At 45.1% G+C, this 24,588-nt stretch overlaps 1 protein-coding gene across 2 annotated transcripts in view; it reads left to right on the forward strand.

Annotated features, from left to right (window-relative positions):
* The window catches only part of nol4la (nucleolar protein 4-like a), a 42,091-nt gene that overhangs the window by 11,556 nt on the left and 5,947 nt on the right, over positions 1 to 24,588 (forward strand). For both annotated transcript variants that reach the window (XM_031566445.2, XM_031566444.2), the window contains exons 2-6: positions 3,127 to 3,279; positions 6,352 to 6,463; positions 9,077 to 9,186; positions 19,344 to 19,533; positions 24,136 to 24,449. In XM_031566445.2, the coding sequence (XP_031422305.1) occupies positions 3,127 to 3,279; positions 6,352 to 6,463; positions 9,077 to 9,186; positions 19,344 to 19,533; positions 24,136 to 24,449 (879 nt within the window). The remainder of the gene's footprint in view (positions 1 to 3,126; positions 3,280 to 6,351; positions 6,464 to 9,076; positions 9,187 to 19,343; positions 19,534 to 24,135; positions 24,450 to 24,588) is intronic.

The following is a 24,588-nucleotide window of genomic DNA, read 5'->3' on the forward strand; positions in this document are numbered from 1 at the left end:
CTCCTAGCAACAGAGCTGTTTGGAGCAGGACGGAGAGAGCAAGAGAGTGAGAGAGAGAGAGAGAGACGTGTGAGAGGGATGGGTGTAGCATAATATGGCTTGTCTGGTGAGTGCAAGGACCTGCAGGATTTGGAGAGGTGGAGAGAGGGAGAGAAAAAGAGAGCGGCGTGATGTAGAGGGATTGGGAGTGAGGAGGGCACTCCTGCCTTGTGAGAGCTGCCACAGGAAATGGTGATTACCGACGCTGACATTTTGCCGCGCCTCTTTAAAACGACGCGATGACCAGGAAAGCACATATTCACTGGGCTATTGAACAGCTGTTCTCCTCCGAGGCTTTAGCGGTAGTGTGGTTTAATGATTAAACACACAGGTTATTCAAACAGACACAGCAAGGTGTCATAATTACACTCGCGTAGACCTTATAATGGACCGATCCCTGTTAGCGCGGTTTAAAATCTCATTGGCTCACCCCTGCTCACGGCTGACCCTCAACCCCGTTGTAATCTGGTGAATTTTTCTCCCTGACCCTTATTAGTGTAGCCTACTGTCTGAGGTGGGGAGGCTGGCCCGCTAAAGGAGTGTTATTATATGCCCCTGACAGCATCGTTGATCATGAACCGGCCAGTGACTGGGGAATTATTAATAATTTTCCCCAGTCGGGGCCCTCTTCGCTGGGGGAGGTTAAATTTGTCCCAGACAGTGTCCCGTCTCTAAGCCAGCAGTGCTGGAGGCTTTCTGCTGCTAGCCATGAAGGCCTCCTCCTCTGCCGCCCCACCCCAGCACCCCCACCCCCACCCCCCACCCCGCAGCCTCATGGCCCAGATTAGTCACCCAGAGTCTTGCTCTGGACAGTGATGTGCCCTGAACCAGGGGATGGCTAGCAGTTTTGTGTGTCTGTTTATGCGCCTGTGTTTGCGTTTGAGTCTGCGTACGTGTACGTATCACTGATTTGAGATATAAAATATTGACAACGGGGCAGGGAGTGTCAAATGCCAGTTTTCCCCAAGCTGTGCTTCCTTCCTTTGTATAATCTATGGTAGTTGCCTAGTTTTTTGTATGTTGAAGAAGAATAATCTCTGCAATGTTTTAATAAAATGAGGAAGAGCAAGAGAGAGAGAGAGAGAGAGAGAGAGAGAGAACAAAGAAAGCTGATTCAGGATAAGGGCCATGCAGATGAGCTGAGGCTGGGTGATGAAAACTGTTCAGTTTTACCACTAGCACTCCCACTACTGCAACTGGAATGAACTGTTAATAATACCAATACAGTATTCTATTCATGAAATAAAAATAATTAGCCAGAGCAGAGGGAGCACACGCACGCACACACACACACACACACACACACACACACACACACACACACACACACACACACACACACACACACACACACACACAAGGAGAGAGTGGCTGGAGGAGAGGGCCGGATTAAAGCAAACCCGTTCTGTGTGCTGGTTTTAGTTGTCATAGCAACGTTCATTACCTGGCACTTGGGAGAGGGGAGCGAGGAAAAGGGAAGAGGGAGTGGGACAGATAAAGGGAGGGAAAGAAAGAAAGAAAAAGAAAATGTCTTCATAGAGGTGGAGCCAGGGAAAGGAAAATAAAGTGTGGTTATGGCAGAGCAGGGGAATGGATAGAGGTTCCTCCAGGAACCAGAAAAGAGGAAGATAAAAGGGAGAGAGGGGAAGACCGTTGAGCTGCTGTCCCGTGGACATCTAGGGATCATTCCACTCAAGGGATTTTCCCCTGACACACAAACTCTCATTGCCTATTAGGGACACAGACAACAAATACATTTCCCACTTAATATTTATATTGGGTAATTATCATGCCATGTACTGGCCTTTTCCATTCTAAAGTCCTTTATTTGTTTGTTCTTAAGTCTAAAGTTGCTTTACCTCATCCTGACAATAGTATACTTATGATACTTATGAAGTTGGGAAGTATGTTTGGTATTCCTTTAGTAATGTTTAATCAAGGTTTTCATCGAGTGATATATCCTCCTCGTGATGTGCCTAGAGGTGGGGGGTTTGAAAGCATTTCAATAGAGGAAGCAAGAGAACAAAGAGACATGACAGAAAACAGGAACTAAAGAAATGAAACTAAAAAATGTAACAAAAAACAGAAAAAACACATGGGGACAGGAAACACAGACGGTTGTGAAACAAAAACATATATAACAAAGATAATATAACAAAGGAAAGAAAGAAGAAAGAAACAAAAGCCCAGCACTGAGCAGGTAACAGAAAATGCTCACATGGGTCCGGGGAGCTAGGCTGTTGTCGTAGCAATTTGAGTTCCTCCAGGTGTCACATGACCCGCTGCCCTGCACACCTGGTGTTAGTTTCCATGGTGACGGGGTCAGCCGTATGGAAAGCAGAGTTGGGGGGTGACGGTGGCAGGAGGTGGAGCTGCACTCTTACAGTTGCCCACCAAGGTGTTATTTCTAAACACAGCAGGAGGCCCGTTGTATCATTTTGGCTTCCTCAAATCTCCTGCATGTTTTGAATGGATCCTTAGTGCAGTTGCCCAACCCGCTGGGTTGCATGTGAAATCTCATTTTGAGAGGGGAAAGCCTCTCAGGGTGGTTTCAAGCCAAAACCACGGGGCTCAGAATGGATGGTCTCCCCCTTCAACATCCCAGTGAGCCACAGCGCCTGGTGTAGCTGAGGACCAGTCGAGCATCACAGGCAGGGAAAGTGAGATGCTCTAACGAAGCAAAGCTCCTGAAAGCTACAGTAGAGGGCTGTGACATCAGGCAGACAGCTTGCTGTGTGGGGGAAAAAAAAGGTGCCAAGACTTTCACTGTGGCTCAGCAGAGTGTGTGCTTAGTTCTTGTCGAGGGGGGAAAAAAAAGTATTCTGCTGCAGCTCTGAAAGGCTTATGCCAAAATTTCTCAGCCCATAAGTATCTGGCAAAAAGGCCATCCATTTGTTATATTTCCCCCCCTTCTAAGCTCTCCTTATACTGACACTCTTGGCCATTGCACTTCTCTACTCTCTTCATTCTTCTTGTGCAAACCCCCTAGTTTGTGCTATGTGGCCATTTCTTGTGGTTATCTGGCTTCTCGGAGGTAACACTGGCTCATTAACTTCCTGTCACCTTCTGCCCCTCCCCCTTTTACAGTGTTCAGATGGCAGCGCGACCCAGGACAGCTCCCTGAAGCGAGTGGCGGTGGTGGAGGACTTCTTCGACATCATCTATGCCATGCATGTGGAGATGGGGGCCGATCCTGGTCGAGCCCCCAAGCATGCGGGCCAGAAGAAGACCTACAAGGCGGTGAGGAATCACGTGCCCTACACAACCTTCATTTAAATAACACATGTTTTTATGGAAAGATACTCACAAATCTGTAAAGGTCCATATTTTGGAATAAACGCAACAGAAAGTCAGGATGCAAAATGGCTCTTTGCTATTGTTTTGGCAACATAGTGTTCAAATTAAAGTAGTCAAATTAAAATATATTATAGTTCTTAAAATTGTCATTGACAAATTAATCAAATATAAATAATGCCTTTAATAATGACAATTAGGGAAAGGTAATGTGTATTGAGTGTACAAATAATCTTTATCTAGCTTGATCTTGTCAGTGACATTCAATTCCGCCTACTCCATTAGAAGGAAAGTGTTGTGCATCAAGTGTCACCTTGAAGTTGTGAAGGAACTACAATAATACATAATAACAACAATAGAGACTCTACTTCTGCAGCATCAGTGGTGCAGGAAATCAGTTTTTGATTGCACTGAATTGTGCTATCTACAGTATATTGCAGCCAGAGAGTGGTCTATCTATGGTGGTCTGTATGTAGAATATTCTGTAGTAAATAATAAGATGACTTTATTGTGTACGATTCTCTTACTTGAGAGGGGGTAGACTGTTGTAAACACTTTTTTGAGTTTGAGGAAGTTAAGCTCGTGGGCCCGTTATGAAGAAGGAAAAAGAAAAAAAAGAGTGTTTGGCAATCCAGCCCTATCATGTTGGCTCGCATTTTGTGAGTTGGCATGAATGTGAGGGATAAAAAAAGGCACTGTCAGATCTCTTTTCTCTCAGCTGGTTTCATGATTTGCTTTTTGCCCCCTTCTAAATCATGTTAGACTGAGTGTGACTTATCACAAGCTACTACAGCACTGACGACAGAATGAGCTCCAGGTGAAGTAAATGAATGACTCTCCTCTCCCCGTGGTGGTGCCAGGAGCGGGGCTATGAAACACCCGCCTGTCTCACTTTGAAAAGGCCAGGACTGGCAGAGAGCTCAATTGGACGCTCAAAACCTGTTTTCCTTTTTCACAACCGTTTATATTTTTGATGTGTGATGCCACTGCCTCGTGTCGAGCAGGTGTTGAAGTACCTGTGTCTGTCCCAGGGATTCGGTTACCCATATAACTAATAACAAGGTGGGAGACTAAAGGTTGGGATGGAACATCCTAGGGGCCAATGCCTCAAGGCTCTTTGTGTCCCCAGTGTAGTGCTTAGTCACTGTGGGAGAGCAGGTGTCAGGTTATAACTCCAGCCAAACACTGTGCTAATCGCCTAATTAAAGCAATTACAGGCCCGATAGGTCTGTTTTCTTGACATTTGGCATTCAGGGAAACCTCAGCAGACCTGTTAGACTGGTGTCCATCAGGGGACCAAGAAAACCCGAAACTTTCTGCTCTCTGATTGGTTGTGACTTGTGGTAATAAAGTGTGACAAGTGGTGATTGCTTGTGATTGGATTGATTTGATGTGGCTTCAACCGGCCATGATAGGCTGTAATTATCTGTGATTGGGTGTTATTGGATATTTCGGCATCCTGACCTGGAGTCTGAACACTGTAAGAATTTAGTGGAAAGACAAAATACACATAATCTCAATCAAGATGCTGTCTGTGCTTTACACACGGTTTATGCACAGATTTATACAGTTTTCCTTCTTTCTAATACAAGCCAAACTGTATTTCAGGGAGATGCCAATCAAACCATGTGCTGCCTCAGTGAGGCAATTAAGACCCAGTCGGAACCAAACCCATTTAGCAGCTTGCCTGCAGTGAGACATAGCTGTTTGGGAGGACAAATCATGTACAGTTCCTGTGCACCCACATCTTGCTCCCAGCTTTCCTGGCCTGCTGCTCTTTGATGCCCCCTCTACTGGCAGCTTTGTGTAACTGCATGCTTCCCCCTGAGACCTCCCATGTTTACAATTGCCCTGCAAGGAATTTGTGAACACTGTAAATAAAAAGCAATTACCAGTGATTACATTAATACATTTTTACACGCCAGCCCCAAGAAGTTCAATTGGGCTCTTTAGGACCAGAGGTAGGCAGTATAAAGGTCTAATGTTTTGTGGGCTTGAGGATATGAACCCATGTGTGAACAAAGACACGATATTGTATCTCATCTAAGCAAGCTTGATAACAGAGCTGGAAAAGATAGGGGTAGAGGAGATGGCCTCATGTTTGTTAAGTAAGCAACTGAGAACAGTTGAAGGGGAGGCTTGTGTCCAGAGGACAGCGGCATGGGTGTGTGGCGGGGGCATGGGGAGGGTTCCAGTGCCTGTGGGACTCTCTGGGTCTCTGGAGTTAAGCCCTGTGTTGCCTCTTGCCCTGCAGAGACCTCCTGTCACGTCTCATCTCCCTACCCCTACCAGACAGTGCTTTGGGGTGGGGGGCACAGGGGGGCAGGGGGGGGGGGGCAGGGGGTGGGGGTGCTGAGTGTCCCTCTCGGAGGTGCGGCTCATCTTTGGGTGGCCTTTCCTATCCCTACGCCCGAGGCCTCGGAGGGAGAAGACCGCATCCGTGATGCTCCCCTCGGCCGTCCGGCTTCTCTTCTGTGTGTGTGTGTCTGTGCGTGTGGGAAGGTCACGTACGGCACAGACATGCCGGCAGGGAAGAGAGAGATGGAAACACAGAGAGGGGAGAGGGAGAGAGAGAGGGAGAGGGAGAGAGAGAGGGAGAGGGAGAGGGAGAGGGAGAGGGAGAGGGACAGAAGGGATAGGGACAGAGAGAGACACAAGATAGGTGCAGAGGAGACACGGTTTTGGCTAAGGCTATTTTATAGATTTTGATTTGAAATTGATGAGGTCAAGGAGAAGAAGCAAAGGCACTTACAGTCTTGGCGCATCCTTGCCATTCTTTTGTCTCTGTTCCTGAATAGTGAACACATGTTCCAGCATAAACACATTAATAATATTTTATCTAAGTGATTCTTAGGGAAAGAATCTGGACCAGCTCAAATAGAAGCATCCAAATGATCAATCACTGAAATATTTAGGGGGGCAAACTCAATCTCAATCCACTTCCTATCATTCATAACTCCTCTTACTCCCCTTCCTTTGTCTCATTGTGTTACCATCACATCTCTGCCCTGGATGCAGATTGCGGAGACATACGCCTTCTTACCCAGAGAGGCTGTGACCCGTTTCCTGATGAGCTGTGGAGAATGCCAGAAGAGGATGCACATCAACCCCAGCACTGCAGAGTTCAAAGGTCAGAGACTCACTTGGACCACTACAACATTTACAAAACATGTAAAGCACACTCACTATATATATATATATATATACAGTATATATATATATATATATACTATATATATATATATGTGTGTGTATATATATATATATATATAGTGAGTGTCTTACTATATATATATATAGAGTGACTTACTATATATATATATATGTGTGTGTATATATATACACATACATATATATATATATATATATATATATACTGTGGGACAGTCACAACACATATAACATTCACATATAAAAGATTAAAATCATATTTAGGATCATTATGTAAGACATTCTAAACACAGTCACACCTAAGGATTGTGACATTCATAATGTTGTGCTTACTTCTTCACTTCAAGGTTGCCTCTGAATTTATAAATCTGTGATTTGTGCACAGTATCCCATCATCAACTTCATGTGCTCCTCTTAAGTAGCTAAGAGTTTTGATGAAAAGATATGTAAAAAATGTCCCAAAGTGGCCCACTTGTGATAGGACTGTGGTGTAGTACATTTCAGGACTTCCTTTCAGCTATCTAGATCAGAGGGGAAGTGAAAGTAGAACCTCATGTCCTGGAGTGAGACTGAGAGAGGGTAGAGTGAAACACCCAGAGTAGAGAATACTAAATATCAGACAGGCTTGTTGCTTTCCAAGCACTGTTACCCTCTTAGATGAGAGTCCACTTCAAGTATTTTGATTATGATGTCTCCACATACTGGTCTGTTACTTAGTAGTTACAGGATTTCTAGACAGGTCTAGTCTCCTATGCTTGTATACAAAAGAAGAAAACATTCTTGTAAATAAGCTAAATGTAGTCTTTTTCTTATGAAGCAAAACTGAACTGAAGTAATTTTACAAAGAGACATTATTCAAGAGACATGATTGACCAGTGAATACCTGGCCAGTGGACTCTTCCTGTCAGTCAGCTCCCAGTTCTCAGCCACGCCAGCAGAGGGGTGTCAAGACTTACGGCTCTCTGAAGCAGCTGTCACGAGCATGCAGAATCGCTGTACTGTCAGGAATGCAGCTCTATCATGATGATCATTTTATATCCTTTGTTACACATTTGCCTCCCATAGCATCTGAAAAAATGTATTAATTATAGATCAATATATAAAAAAACGTGTACATAAATGTATGTTTGTCTTTTTTAATAAGGGTATTTGAGAAGTGCTTTTTACAGTTAGTGTAGTCTCTAACAGTGAGGCTCAATAGAAGATACAATGAGTAATTGGAAACTGGCTTTACGGGGAATAACAGGGCACTTGGATTTAGGAGTAAAGCAGGCTTCTGAAACTAGAATGTTGGAATTGCATTGATTTATCCGCTCTTTGATAAATAAATAATGAGCAAGGAATTTATTCTTTAGAATGAAAACTCCCTGTTTATGCCTGTTGAAGAAGAATGTGGTTATCAAGACTGAAATATTAGTTTGAATATTGATCACATTTAGTTTGTTACCAGAGAAACTGAACATTTGTTCTTTCATACTTGTTCAAAGTACTTTATTTGTCATTGTCACAAAAACAACGAGACAGACGAGGCAGCATCAGACAGCTAAAAACTTAAGTTGCTGTGGACATTAACTGCCACAGCTAAATAATAATAAATAACAATTAATAAATAGATACATAAATATCCCTGAGTAAATAAAAAAAAGCAATATATATACATTGAGGTGCATCAATAGTTGCAGGGTAGAGTGTTAGAGTGCAGTCCATGGGGGCGGGGCGGGGCGGGCCGGGCTGGGGGCGAGGTGTTTTTTGGGGTGAGCTGTTGAGAAGCCTTACTGCACGAGGATAGAAGCTCTTTGCCAATCTGGAGGTGTGTGCTTTTGTGGATCTGAACCTTTTCCCTGACGGGAGTAACGGGAACAGATGATGGGCAGGGTGGGAAGGGTCCGTGAGGATGCGATTTGAACGCTGCAGGCAACGGGAGGAGGAGATGGAATAGATGTCGGGCAGCTCTGCTCCGATGATCCTTCCCGCTGTTTTAATCAGCCTCTGGATGGCTGCCTGCTCCGCCTTTGTGCAACTGGAGAACCATACGTTCAGGCAGTATGTCAGCACACTCTCTATAGCGCAGCGGTAGAAGTTGCTCAGTAGTCTCTGAGGAAGGTGTCCTTCCCTCAGCTTCCGGAGGTAGAAGAGGCGTTGCTGGGCTTTCCCCAAGACGGAAGCTGTGTTGTTGTCCCAGGACAACTCCTCCGTCAGCGTTAGACCCAGAAACTTAAAAGAGGTGACTCGCTCAACCTCTTCACCGTTGATGTGGAGTGGGAGATGGTGATTGTGCTGGGCAGACTTCCGGAAGTCAATGATCATCTCTTTTTTTTTTTATGTTGAGACTGAGGTTGTACTCAGAACACCAGACTGCCAGGTTTCCCACTTCTTGCCTGTAGACAGCCTCATCGTTGTTGGAGATGAGGCCAAGCATTGTTGTGTCATCTGCAAATTTTAAGATGTAGTTGGATGGGCAGGAGGGAGTACAGTCATGGGTGTAGAGAGTGTATAATAGTGGGCTGAGCACGCAACCTGACGAGTGAGAAGAAAAACTCCTAATATTTTTTGCATTTTTTCCCCCTTACAGAAAATGACCGCCCCACTTCTCTGGTCCCAGACCTCATTGACTATAACATGCCTCTTACTGCCACCTACCTGAAACAGATGAAACTGCAATGCATGAATGCCAACGAGCAGGTAAGCTAGCTGCCTGCCTCTCCCCTGTTACTCGTGTCTGTGTCTGTGTCTGTGTCTGTGTCTGTGTCTGTGTGTGTGTGTGTGTGTGTGTGTGTGTCTGTGTCTGTGTCTGTGTCTGTGTGTGTGTCTGTGTGTGTGTGTGTGTGTGTGTGTGTGTGTGTGTCTGTGTCTGTGTCTGTGTCTGTGTGTGTGACAGAGCGTAAGCACGACAACATGCTCCAAAGCTTGAATGTTTGGAGACCACTGTTCATGGTGGGGCTGGATCAGAGGCACTAAAGAAATACACACAATGGTGTGACGAAGGACGGCTGGACTGTCTATAAATATTTGATGGTGGTGGTAAGGTAGAATTTTCTGTGCTGCAGGTTTTGCTCAGGTCTAATTCAGTGTGGTCTAATGATAATGGTGATGGTGAGAATGTAAAAAATATATAAGGAATATACCCCAAATCATATCTAAAGGTGCTGAACAACGCATCAGGAAGCATTATTCTTTCATTGTTACCTCAGGACTGCACTTTTAGCGCCCTGGCCAGTCTGAATCTTGTAGATATGAAAGTACATGCTGTCATAGACAGAGGAAAAGAACATATCATTATAGACAATGGGAAGTCATAGAGAGCGCTGAAGCCAGTAGGCGCTTTTCCACTGCAGGAACTCCACCCATCCCAGGTGGCTCAAACATTATCAAGAGCGGCCCTCTAATCAGCCTTTTTCAGCCTTTCTGTTTCCATTACTAGACTTGCTGGTAGACTTTGCTCTTCAATCGCAACATCTATTCTGAGCACTTCAAAATAACCAGCGGCAGCACCAATATTAAACTGCCAGGCAGCACCAACATTAGGGTGCTAAGCCAGAGCATTTTTTGATAACGTTAGGATTACCCCAAGGTCAAGAGTTTCAGTTTTCTCTAAAGCTGCTAACACTCAATTAAATGGCTTTATGGCAGCTGTAATTACTTGATCAGTGACGATACCAGCACCACTGTTGATCAATTAAAGCCTATATTTCAGCTGATGTTTACATGTTCAGGCAGTGACAGTGACCTCAACATGCTAACTCTCCATAAGCTCACTGTATCACAGTGTAAGGTCTGGCCAAAAAAATATACTTGATGGTTTTAAAAATGGTACTTGTTGTTGTCTTTGACTCCTGTCGAGTTTAACCAATAAGCATCAACCATTATTGTAAGTGCCAGCCGGCAAGTTCAGGGCTCCTCTGGAGTATGTATTTTCTCCCCCAAAACCCTATAACAGGTCCTACAAGAGACGGTTCCTGCAGGAAAACTGCCTAAAGGTGCCGCCCCCCTAGTACAGCAAGTTCCTGCAGTAGAAAAGCGCCTAGTGTGTTAAATTCAGTAAACTCTGCCTACGGTTGCCATTGGTAACAACTGTTTCATCTTATCACAGTGTGGTAGTGTTTGGATATACAGTGTGGTAGTGTTTGGATATACATAGACATGATTTTGATTAAACTTTAAAGAGAAAATTGATCCACTGCTCTTATTTCAGGCAGTCAGTCAACATTTTACAAGCAAAACATAGCGGTCCATACAGCTTTCCTACATAATGCAACACATTTCATCACAACAAAAACTTCACCATATTGGACATATCGCAGTAGGTTTGTGAAAGATTTCAGCAGCACTTCAGAAAAATAAAGCATTCTTTTATTTCCCACCTCTCCACACATACAGTCTGAACATTCCACAAGGTATCTATAGGCGGATTGTGAGATGTAGTGTATGGCGAGCAAGGTAAATGGGTTGCCCCAGCAACCATAACTACCTGAAATAGCAACTAATATGTGCTGAGGGTGTCTGTAGATCAGCCTTGTTAAGTAAGGGAAAGGCCAGTGAAGTGTTTAGGGGGATGGAATTCCTGTTGTGTGCCTGTCTCTTAGTTGTTCTGATGGAACATGTAGCCTATTATTAATCACTGTGGAGTCTGGCGTGCACCTTTATGTGTTGTCCTGTCATCACACAAGCATATGAAAACACATGCGTCAAGGCTTGATGTGCGAAGGTCAACATGACAAAGGGTTTCAACCGACTGAACGTGGTCTGAATGGTAACACAAACATTACTGTGGAGAATCTTTGGCAGAGGGACTGTTCCTGATAAATTCACTAGAGAGCAGCATTTGCCTATGTGTCAATTTTTGTCAGGTTTGTCTCAGGTTTGAATCCACAAAACTCAAAACAAATCAACATCAGCAAAACTGCATTCACAGTTATGCAGGTTGTTCAAAATGAACAAAAAAGGTTTAAAAAGAAAAGCTTATAGTCTCTAACTATTCAAAGCAAAGAAGAGAGCAGCATGCATAGGAATTAACTGTTCATAGTGGGGGAGCTATATGACGTGGTAAAAAACTGCAGCTAAAGCTTCCTCTAAACAATAAGGAAGTGGATACGGGGAGTTTAGAGGAGGGGGTCAAAGTTGTCAATCAAGTGCATAGGCATCCATTCAACCGACTGAGGGCAATGGCATTGTATATATGACGTCAGCCTGGTAAGCCCCGCCTCCTTCTTCGGAACTGAAAGTCCGGAGAGACGCCCAGGGTCCAATGTCTCTCACACTGACAGGATATTGTCTAAAATTACCGTGCGGTTAGGGAGGTGTAAAGACAAGAACAGTAGGCTATCGCCGTGAAAGACGTTGCGTAGAAAATATATCCGGGACCAACACGAGGTTCTGAAGGTAAGCACCAAGCCGCTCATGTAATTTCTACTGTATGAGCTAGAAAAAGGTTGCCTGTGTTGACATACAAATATATAGCAGTTTTCAGTCAAGATCCGGGTTGTTTCGTTAGTAGGCGAAATTACCACAGAAGCAGCAGGACAATGGCAGTAGGCTATTTATTGTTTATATCTCCGCAATAATATTTGACGAATTTCAATAGGCTACTATTATTTGTGATGTCTTGACCTTTTGCCTAAACACCCAGCCTGCATTCACTGGTGCGATCCCCTCCCCACCCAATAATACATTGTTACTAGTTACCTTTAAAGAGTTATTTGAATTGATCTATGTTCTAGCCCCCTGAATACGGCGCATACTCTTCTGCAAGAGCACTTCGGATATAACTGTCCTCTAGTGTTTGCGGAAACTTTAATTGTGCCGGCCGACCAGGATTAGTTCGTATTAGTTTACCCTTTAGGCTAACCTCACTCAGTCTCTGTTTTTACTATAGTGACTGTATTGTTTTCTTATTTGACCTTAGAATTTATTAATGGAATAAACTATAGGACTTACATGTGTTTGGTTAACATCAGATGTACTAACTGTATAGCCTATGGCTGAATACATAATTTCAGGTTTATTGAACATATTCTTGTGGTCGGTGCTTACATCAGCATTTATGCGGATTTTGTTGCACAGACAAATTCCTAATTCTTAGCTGATCAGTCAGAAAGTGGAGCGGTTGGCCCGCGGTTTAGGTGTTAAAATTCACTTAATTCACACGTCAAGTGCTACCTGCAAACGAGCTTTGAAATTATTCAGAGTTGACTGCAGTGCAGTTACATGCATGCTTTAAGGGCTGGATAGCTTCTGAGCATCGCAAGTGTCAGTGAGAGGGAGGGAGAGAGGAGACTAGGTTGGAGTAAATCCATGTTTGTGTTGTAATGGGTGTGTTTCTTTTTCGCCAATAGGCGATCTGTGTTGGACTGTGTGTGTGAATGTTTGAGTGAGATGCTTTTGGAGCTGTTTTTATTGTGAAAGAGGAGGTATGCCACCGTGGATGGCTGTAGCTGTAATCTGCTGTGTTGAGGAGCAGTCGGGTAGTGGCTGCCTCGCTGGTAGGAGTCAGAGGTTGTGTATTAGGGTCAGGCCGTTCCGCTCCACTGAACCAGGCTGCAGGCATACACAGGGGTTAACGCTCTTAAAAACACAGTGTTAAAAAACACTGCATCGCCCCCATTAGACCAGACCACAACACTCAGTGCAATGCATTATCAGGAATGCTCTCCTTCTCCCCCTGTGTCCCCTTCACTTCCCCTCCTCTTTCTTACAACCAAGTGTCTTACTTTCTTTCTGTTATGTCTCTTTCTGCCATTGCTTGTGTGGTGCCTCACTTGTAAGTCACTTTAGGGCTTAATGTAAGTGTAAATACAATGACATCACTATGTTTCGCTTTTCTCTCTCTTTCACTTTCTCCCTTACTCTCTTTTTGTTTCTTGTCAACTCTCTTTTCCTTATACTCCCCTCCTTGTCTCCCTTTCTCTCGCTCTGTCTCATTTTATTCATCCCTACCCTCCTCCTCCTCTGATCACTCGACCCCCCCCCCCCAATCCCACCCCACCCTCTGCCGCTCATCATCTCCCTCTCTCCCCTACCTCCTCTCTCATCCCTCTCTCTCCCCCCCCCCCTTGCTCATTCTCTTTTGGTCTGGATTGAGCAGCTGGAGTAGCAGCTTCTGTGTTAAATCCTCTCAGCTCTTCAGACCGTTTACCAGCCGATCCCCCTTTCCCCCGCATCTCTCCCTCTCTCTCACCTCCCCTCACCTCCCTTCACCCGGCCTTCAGCCTCCCGTCAGTGTGTCTTTATCACATTAGGCCCTGTACTTGTGTCACACCTCAAAAAAACCTCCTCCAAAACTCCCACTTCCTCATAGCTCTCGCTCCCTGTTCACCTCTCTCTCTCTTTCTTTCTCTCCCTCTCTCTCTCTCTCTCTCCCTCTCTCTCTCTCTCTTTCTCTCACCCCTTGCTTTCTTTGAACACTGATGCTCCACTCCCCTTTGACTTCAAAGTCCCCATGTCATTTTGCTTGACACTGCACTTCTGTTCCTCTTGCCATCCTCCTCTCCCTTTCATTCTCTCCTCTCCTCTCCTCTCCTCTCCCCTAACCCATCCCTCGCTCATGCTCTTCATTATGCCACGCCCCACTTGCTGCCTAATAGAGCCACCTCTAAGCATCTAAACAAAGCTCAGAGGGAAGGCTGTCTCCCAGGAGGCTGTGACGTGCTCAGACCTCTCAATCTGTGTTTACATGGAGCTCTGTGTGTGTGTGTGAATATGCGTGAGCTTGTGTATATATATATGTTTGTGTGTGTGTGTGTGTGTGTGTTTACAATAAGAATGTGTGTGAATGTACTGATTGTTTATATGCGTATTAGCTCGCTGTATGGGGTGTCTGTTTGTGTGTTTGTGTGAATCAAAGCGTACATGTGTCTCATCGGTTGATTGGCATGTTGGGCATAGTATAACTTTGCTCCAAGCATCAACCAAACCATTTTCAACAATAGCTCTGTCAGCTGGAGAGTAGCGCTACGTCAGGCCTCTGATATTAGCAGGAACACTGACTCTTTGTCGCTAGTATTGTGTTGTTGTTAATCAACTGCAGTGATGGGGTGGAACTGCAGCATCATGAAATATATTTATTTATAAATGAATTAGCATTTAGTCATTTAGCAGGCACTTTTACCCACAGCAACCTACAGGTACCCCACTTAGAATGTGTTAGAGTTAGAATATATACTGTATAGGGAGTATAGTATTAGTGTTAGAGTTAGAATATATATTGTATAGGGAGTATAGTATTAGTGTTAGAGTTAGAATATATACTGTATAGGGAGTATAGTATTAGTGTTAGAGTTAGAATATATACTGTATTAGTGTTAGTGTTAGAATATATACTGTATAGGGAGAATAGTATGAGTGTTAGTGATAGGGTCCTGCCTGGGTCTTGGGCTCTATTAAGTGCCTTGGATGATGTTAATTGTTAATTACCATGTAAATAAGTAAACTTGAATTGAAATAAAATCAAACATAATTGAAACTGAATGTTAACAGGCTTCATTACTTAGTTAAACTACATTATACAACCAGGAGAAGCTTACAGTGACATTTAAACACTCTAGTTGACAAGGAGACTAAATGCTGATCTTGTGTATTTTAAAATGCATAATGACAATCTATGAATCTGATTTTGTTATGTTTCGACTGGAAGACTTTGTTCAGTAAGCTTTACCGATACAAGGAATCAACAGCGGAATGCACGCTTCATGCTTCCATGCAACAGCAGTCATCCTCATTGGACAGATATGGTATATTGCAACTCCAGTCACATAAAGCCATCACTGCGTCAGAGAAGTCTGATAGCTATGCTTTGTTTTCCCAAGGCCTTGCATGCCTTTATATGTTCATCCCTTAACTGTTACAGACGTTTGCATCAAGAGCTCTCTGTGCAGTAGGGGAATACATTTCCACTGTGTGTAACAGCGGCCATTCCCCCCCCCCCCCCTCATGTTTAGTTTGGGAGTGTGTGTGGGGAGGGTCTTTGAACCCTTACCCACCATCCCATTCAGTCCCCATGGTAACCATGAGAGAGCGCCTGTCCTCACCCTGGTGAAGTATGAAGGGGCGTGAGTCACATCAGCCGCCAGCGTTTGTGGGGGCTGATTTGGAGTGGAGGGCTGGGCACCAAGGGGGGATAGAGTGCGGAAGTGTCTATGGATTTTACGTGTGCCTGTGTATGTATCTTTTTTGTATGTGTGTGTGTGTGTGTGTGTGTGTGTGTGTGTGTATGTGCTTGTGTATGCATATGGCGTTAGGCGTGTGTGTTTATGTGTGCCTTTGATGGGGGTGGGGTAGCTGCATTAAAGAGGGGCTTCGATACTCCAAGCCTCAGAACATTTTACTGGGTGTGGGGGCAGGGGTAGGAGCTGAGGCGATGCAGAGGGAGTGAAGGGGGGTGGGTGAGGGGTACATAGCTGACTGAGAGAGGAGATGGGAACAGGGCAGGATTCATTAGGGGGTATGACTGGTTTTGATTAAGAACCACAATGTAGAAGACAAGCTATATTAGCAGCGTAGCATCGCTCAAAGAAGACAGGACGTCAGGACAACCTCAGTACCAGGATTCTGTCCTCAGGGGTCTGTTTGATGTTCTGCATTACGAGAGTCCTCTGGCTTTGTTTGTTGTGGTAATGTACGCTGGTGTTCAGAGGGTTGAATAGGAAGGGGGTGCAAATGTGTGTTTGATCAGGAGGGGAGGTCGACGTGTTAAGACTGATTGCATTCTGATGGTGGCACCACGTCCAGATGGCAGGTTTATAATCACTACCGCTATCTGTCAAACACGGGCCTCATCCCCACTCTCTGACAGGGAGAGAGGGGAACACCGTCGCTGCAATTCTGAAAAGATAGATGAATGGGACAAGGCGAATGAATGGATCGGTCCAGGAGTGACACTGCACCCACTCACTAAGGGCTCGTGTCAGGGCACGTCAATCTGTCTCAACCTCACTACTGGCCTCAGCACCTCAAAGCTTTCACCCCTGAGTGTGCATATGAACTACAGAGTCCCTGTTCCCCACCCTGCGTGTTTATTTCTTTGTGTGTGTGTGTGTGTGTGTGTGTGTGTGTGTGTGTGTGTGTGTGTGTGTGTGTGTGTGTGTGTGTGTGTGTGTGTGTGTGTGTGTGTGTGCGTGTGTGTGTGTGTGTCTGTGTGTGTGTGTACAGCATGCGCATGCAGATTTGTCCTTAGATTACACTGCCCATGAAATGAAAGATTAAAGGCGTGTGTATGTGTATATGGATGTTTCACACAGATTTGTGAGTCCACATTATTATCCAAACATGAATGGGTTAGCGTACATAAGCCAGGTCCCTCAGTATTATACAGGCAGGGTCCGGGTCTCCTCTATGCAATTCTGCACTGTAGGGGGATGTCCAGACGCCAGCCAGCATATATGTCAGTGTCTATGTGAGGGTATTTACGCATACATGCACTCGTATATAGGCGCCCCCTCCCAAAGCATGACACTATATGTGTGTGTGTGTTGGTGGGTGTGTTTTCAAACCAGCATCGCCATTTGCTTCTAGCCCATCAGCCCGTTTCTGCTTACCCCCCAACCCCCCATGCCCCTACCCCCCCAGCACTCGTGTTGATGTTCCGCTCAGCTGAGCATCTTTGGGGTCCCTACTCCAGCCTGGTAAAAATAGCAGCGCTCCAAGTCACTTATTATTTAACAGGGAGTGATTTTTCCCTCTCCGCGTCTCCCTCGTCGTCTTCCCATTCCCGGCCTTTGGAATGTCGAGAGCGGGCTCTGGTGTTTCCTCAGGAAGGCAGAGACTGTAAACACTGAGGGTGTCTGAAGTCGGACGCTGATGGGAATTACAGATGTGTTTTTTGGAAAGGGTGTTGTTCTGTTGTTTGCTGAAGGAAGATGTGCATGCTCATGTGCATGAAGGAATTTCTGGCACGGGAATTTGGTGCTGTTTTTATTCTTTCAGAGGAAATTGGGTCTGTGGTACAATGTGTTAAATTGGGTCTCTGGTACAGTGTGTTAAATTGTGTCTGTGGTACAGTGTGTTAAATTGGGTCTCTGGTACAGTGTGTTAAATTGTGCTTTATATCGTCAGTTAAAGTAAACATGTGTCAGCTAAAGAAACATGATTCATTTTTATGAAGCTCTTCATATAAACACGTCAGTCTCCACTTCATATAAACACGTCAGTCTCCACTGATTTCTTGGAAACAATGAGTGAAATTCAGGGACAAATAAAAAAATATGTCAAGACTAGGTCATCACTGTTTTTTTTTAATTTGTTTTATGTGACTCGCCACTAAATCCAACACATATACAACTACATACACATGTACAACACATATACAACTAAGTTATTTGCCATTGCCATATGAAATTGGATTGATTTCATCCATAAATACATATACAATATACAATACAATATGTGGAGAGAGACAGAAATAGGACCAGAGAGAAAAATAGACAGAGAGAAAACACATTTGACATTGTAAGTAAATGAATACACCCGTCATCTGCCATAAAAGACTATTTCAGGCCTCCTCTGGCACATTAAAAATGGCTACAGAAACGCAGCCTTCCCTCTGCCTCAGCGCCCGAACCGAGAACCCATGTAAAGTGAAGTATAAAAGACCCTGAGAGGGAGATGATTGAAGCCTGGTGCCACAGGTAATTCGAACACGCCTCTCACCCCCACACCTCTTTTGCGGGTGATTGATGGCGGTCTGTTACGGGAGCTCTCATGGCCCCTCACTCTCAGCCGTGTTCCGATGACGGATGTCACTGGATGGCTTATTATTTTAAAAGACTGCCGACCATATCTGTCTCGCCCCACCACTAGACGGTCGGCCAGAGTGACAAGCGTTAGACAAATGAGGAGGGCCATTTAGGGCTGTTCACAGGGCATTTATTTAGCCACATGAGGTTTTCACTTACCTTCTGCACCAACACATGCGCAGCCTCTTACGCTCACGGTTTGCTGGGGGTGCTACAGTGTATGAGTTATTGAACTGGAAACTGTCTAAAATTAGATCATTCTATGGAAGAGGATGGTTAACAACCGCAGTACAACAGAAGGAAGATGAGAGACACAGGGTATACATTTTTGTAGTGAAATCTTTGCAGTGAAATTTCAGGGTCAGACTTGGGCAAGTGCTGGCCATTGTCCTTCACACTTTGTCACTTCTTTGGCCATGGAATCAATTTGTCAATTTTCATTAAGCACCACTCCCACACACATACACACACACACACACACACACACACACACACACACAGACACAGACAAGACAATGCCTTCTGGAGGTGTATGACCAAAGGCAAAAACTCAAACAGCACTGTACATTAAATCAAGGTTGCCTCTGAGGAGACCAGACCTGAAGTCACCGCATTGGCTTTTCTTTCTTCTCTTGGAGATTCGATCTTTGTTTTGTGTCCTCTCTTTCTTTTTCCTTTTTCTCTTTCTTTTTTACTTTCCTTGTACTGTAGTGTTCTGAATGGATGAATTGTATTCAAGGTTGAAAGTTAGCAGCAGCAACAGCAACAAATGTTCTCAGAATTGAACAAAATTGAGCGAGACAGCAAAGAACATCTATACAGACATCTATTCAGAAAGAAAACGCAAAGAAAGTCAGAAATCTCTCTCATGTTCTTTTAAACCTGATCCTGGGTCAGAGGAATGTGTAACCTTTATTCACTAGTGAAGAAAAGTGTGTATTGTGTGTTGAATTTAGCGGCAAGGTTGATTGGAAATTGGGGCGCAAAAATGCAGGACTGTGTTGAAGAATCCAAAACCTTCACCTCCAATTTTGTTCATGGGTCCTGTGGGGTTTCACCGTCATGTCCAAAAGTTGTGTAAAGTTTGTGTGTTGTTGTGCTGTCGTGTTGCAGGATGACAGTTCGGTGAGCAGTGAAGACATGGACATGGCAGAGCCGGCGTGGGTCTCTGCTGAGCGCGCTCCCGCTCCCGCTCCACCTCCAGCTCCAGTCGCCGCTCTCATTCTGGCTGCCGCCGCCGCCGCCGCGCCTCACCCCAGCCCGCCCAGATACAGCCCCCAGCCCGCCATCAAAGAGGAGGATGGTGAGGATCCGCCTCTCACACAATTAAATGCTTTTGGTTGAGCCCAGAGGGGGAAACAACAAAACAACACACACACTTATACCATCTTTATTGCTCTCTCACTCACTCTTTTGCCTGGGCTGGTTTTACATACACACACACACACACACACACACACACACACACACACACAAACACACCCACACGCGCACACACACACACACACACACACACACACTCACACACACACACACACACACACACACACACACACACACACACACACACACACACACATATACACAAAAACACATATACAGAACAGATACACATTCTGACATCAACCCACTCTGACTCAGCAAACAGAGTACACTAGTCTGCAGTCAAAGAGGTGGATCCTAAGGCAGGCGGTGTATTTACACACACAGAGGGGCACTGTATACTCACGTGTGTGTATGCACAAACACACATAAACAGAACACTAATATGCACATAGATTCTGAATCACACACCTAGCAATCCACTCAGACACAGGATGCACACCCACAAGCCATCATTAAAAAGTATGGTCAGACACACACACACACACACCATCAGATCCACACACGCAAAAGCATAAAGACGTGTTCAAACTGGTTAAATATGGTTACACACACTAACATATACACACAACATACAGCTAGCTGGTCAATGTTGTATGTTTATGTATGTTGTAAATGGTGAGCGCTTCAGTTCATTTAGGGCACTGCTAATTTATCCCCCGGCCCCAGGGCAGGAGGACACGTTGGAGGTGGACGTAGGGGTGCAGTGGGGGTGGGGGTGGGGGCACAGTGAGGATCCAATGGGCAGTAAAATAACGGGTCCAGCAGGAGCAGGAGGAGGGGGGTTTGCTTAGCAGGCTGACTTACAGCACAGGGAGCAGCTTATGCCGCTTCTTAGTGGGCTAATCCATAGTAATCTCCCATAGAAGGGGGTAGGGATAGGGTGGAGTGTGGGTGGGTGGGTGTTTCGGGTGGAGTGTGGGTGGGTGGGTGGGGAGTTGGGGAAGTGGTCCACCCGACCACACACACATACACTCCACCCTTCCTCCCCTCCAAACCAACCCTCCCCACCCCAGGGGAAAGTGAAGGAGTGGACTGGGGCACTACTGCACATGCTCAGAAGGGCTCAGACCCTGATTGACAGCCTAAGCAGCACCCCAGGCTCAGTGGATCAGTGGAGTAATGAGGAGAGACAGGAGTTTGGGGTCAGGGGTCACTGTCATTCGCTTGCATACGCTAACACACTATCAAACAGGGCTACACTCATACGCTAACGCACATCAAACAGGGCTTCACTCTACACTATATGTTACAGTAATGAAGTCTGCAGGGCAGGAAGCTCTGTGTGTGTGTGTGTGTGCGTATGTGTTAAGATTTTAAATGATTAAACAAAACACTTCTGTGGAATCATTTAAATAATACCTGTTGGTATTTTTTCCCTTCAAATCTTTGATTAATTTTTGATTAAAGATTAATCTTGGAACTGTTTCATACACCATGTCTAGAGATAGCATACCGCACGCAGCTATTTATAAATGAAAGTATTATACAAGTGAAAAACGTCAGTTTTTCATATCTCATCTGTCATTTTAACCAGTATATACATAAAATATAAATTACACTTCACTTCATGATTTTCACAAGCATAAGGATCATTTGACATTTGAAGAACCTGAGAAGGGTTCTCCGAAGCTGGAAAATAGCTGCTTCTGAAAATGGCAAGAAAGCTCATAGCCAGAGAGCCCTTCATCAGGGTTTGAGTGGAACCTTCAAAAGTCTTCTATAGACATGCCTTCCCCTCGCTTCTCAGAAATGTGTGACTGGATGTATGACCAGGTCAGACCCTTCACTGTCTATCTATCCAGGCCTCCATCTTGTCCGTCTCTGAAGGCAGGCTTTGTACCGCAGAGAGTCTTTATCCTCCATCTAAACCTCAGCTCATCCACCGCACATATCTCCTTCGGCCCATCCCCAGATTTGATATTCACATCTGTCCTTCCAATCTGTGCATGTGTGTTAGGGATGTACCCGAATCCGAATCCGAATCCGTTATTCTGGCAAGCACAAATAATGCGTTGGAAACTGATATTTCTTCTACTTGAAGTTGCCGTTATTATTTAGGGGGAAAACAGCTAGCTCCATGATTGACATGTCTGTGTGTCAGCCATTATGTTTCTTCAAATTGATTCATATCATTTTGGATGGCCACAAGATAGAAATGCCCTTTCTGTTTGCAACATAGGACTTTGATTTCACTAACTAGTTGTTTCATTACTACACATTATTGAAAAGTGATCCCTATATTCTGTAGTCGTCCCCACCAAGTCAGCGCTCAGCAGGCATGGGTTTGAAGGCTGACTGCTCCTGGCTATCACTCAGGGAAACTCTTGAATCTTGGAGGAGGCGACACAAAAGCCTGGAGTGGCAGCTGGATTTCTTCCAAACCCCCGCAACCTATACATCAAAATGGAGCTTAGAACCTGCAGTTTGTATCTGTATGTGTTCATTTCCTCCATTCAAAAAATGAAACAAAACAGTATATTGAAAAAAACTATGTTTTACCTCTACCATATATGTGTATGTGTAAGATGTAACGTGCTGTAAGTATCAGCCATAGGTTTCATGGGATTTTGACTTAGCAACTAGAAACACCCTACGAAGTATTTAAACAGACTGCAAAAGGTTCAGCTGCCAACAATTGATTTGTGAAGCTAGCAATGTGGTCTATTGTTGTAAAGTAGTAATTGGCCTTGCAAACTGAAGTCACGCTAACACATCAAGAAATGCAAATACAGCATTAATTCATTGGAATTAAGATTATTCTCTTCAACTGAAGGATATTTTTCTAAATATCTTTACTGTAAATAGTTTATTTTTCCAATACAAATCTTTCAATTTACAAAACATTCTTTTCAGTTTGTGATTGTTAAATATCCCTTAAGTTAAAGGGGAGGGGTGGTGGTGGAGTTTAGACAGTTCATAAAACAACAATACAACAATTGCAATGTCAAGGAGTATACTTCTGGTCTTCTATCCCAGATACAGAGACAGAGACAGATTATTGTGTTGGTTGAAGAGATACAGATAATGACATCCGTGTACACCTGTAGTGTGCACTGTGTGGTCCTGAGGAGAGGGACTCTGAACCCCAGAGATAAGGCCAGAGAGGCCCGCTTCTGTAAGGGGATCTAAACTGGCTGCCTTTCAGGAGGCTGAGAACAGAAGGGGGTTAGCAGATAGGAGTGTGTTTGGGAGGGGTGCTGGAAGTGTATCAGGGGACTGGGTCTTGTCACCGCACTATCGCTAGTGAGGGTTTGTGTGCCATACACTGCCACACTCTCCCGTTCTCTCTTCCAACCCCCCTCCCCTCCAAGGTCAACTGACCTCCTTCCACCCCCATCCTCACCCTCCCTCTCCCCTCTGCCACTCTCTCCAACCCCCCATTTCCCCCCTCACTCTCTATACCTCTCTCTCCTCTCTCTCTACCTTTCTCTCCCCCTCTCTCTCTCTACCTCTCTCACCCCCTCTCTATCTCTACCTCTCTCACCCCCTCTCTCTCTCTCTCCCCCTCTTTCCCCTCTCTCTCTCTCCCCCTCACTGTCCCCTACTAACCCCCCCTTCTACTCCCACTCAGTCTTAACCTCTACCCCTCTCCCCCTCCTCCTCTCTTGCCCCCACCCCCCCTTTCCTAGTCAACAGTACTTGACAGTTGACCCTGATGCTGCCTCCCCCCTGCTCCTACACACATGCTGACAGCTCAGCACCGCGCTGGAAACTAGAGCATCGGCACGGCTCCCCTCCCCCCTCACACACACATGGACGCAGACACAGAGCACATATAGATGTATATACATGCTCACATACATACATGCATGGCCATTACATAAACACATTTTCCACTTCCTTTCCACTTCTCCCTCTCATTGCTGACCTAATAATAATATCATTGCAGAAATTCAGATGTACGCAAGAGCAAGATTAACACACATGATTTGTAATGCTCCAAATTCACTGAATTGAGTTTTTTGATGAATGGCTGCAATACTGTAAATGTGTTCCATGTGTTTCAGTATACAAATACAATTTGGAAAAGCATAATGGACATTTATGAAGAATTAATTTTGTAGACAAAAAGTGTGATTTGAGTTCCTCTTTGCTTACCAGCACTGTTACTGTCTGAGTATTTGGTTCTGTTGTGGAACATTCCGGGGTTGAGAGATAAGCTGATCAGCGTGGTGCAGGTGCATCTCCTCCCTTTTCCTCCCTGTCGGGGTCTAAACTTCTCCCTTTGTGTGTTGGAAAATAACATGCCCCTGAGTAACTGCTACTCAGGCGCTGTCTTAAACCAGCCAGTCTTACTACCCAACAGGAACTTTCCCCTGAAAAATGTATGAGTAGTAGAAATGTGTGTGCTTATTATTCAGGGACTCTCTCTGCCTGAGAGCCGGGTTCCCGCTTGCAAGTTGTAATCATGTGTGGCTTTCAGTAGATAGATAGGAGAACATGGACAAGACAGGAAGGTTTGGGGTGAAAATGTATGTAATAATCACCATCTGTGCGTTTCTTCTTCTCTCTGTCTCAGACGACTCATCCTCGGAGAATGGCAGCGCCAATGGCCTACCCGCCCTGACTCCGGCGGGCGCTGCAGTGGTGCCTGGGGTGGTTGCCGTGACAACCGCCGAGGGGGCTCTGCCGTACAGGGAGGTGAACGGGAACGGGACGGTGGCAGCTCCACTGGACTTCAGCACCACTTCCTCCTCTTCCTCGTCTGAAGACCAGCATCCCGGGAATGTGACGGACAGGTTGCTGCCCCCCCACTCAGGGGGGCTGACCATAGAGCCCTATCACGCCGAGCCCACCAGGAAGTACCCGGTCAAGACAGAGTATGGCAACAAGGTAGGGACAAAACACAGCTTTCATGCCCAAATGCACATCTACGATGAATCGTAGATGAACATGCTTAACAGTAGCTTCTATGAGTTAAACAGTGTTTTGGCATTAAGATTTCGGGGTTTAGAAACGACGTTGCCCTGTT

This window comes from Clupea harengus, chromosome 4, assembly GCF_900700415.2.
Source record: "Clupea harengus chromosome 4, Ch_v2.0.2, whole genome shotgun sequence".
Classification (NCBI taxonomy): domain Eukaryota; kingdom Metazoa; phylum Chordata; class Actinopteri; order Clupeiformes; family Clupeidae; genus Clupea; species Clupea harengus.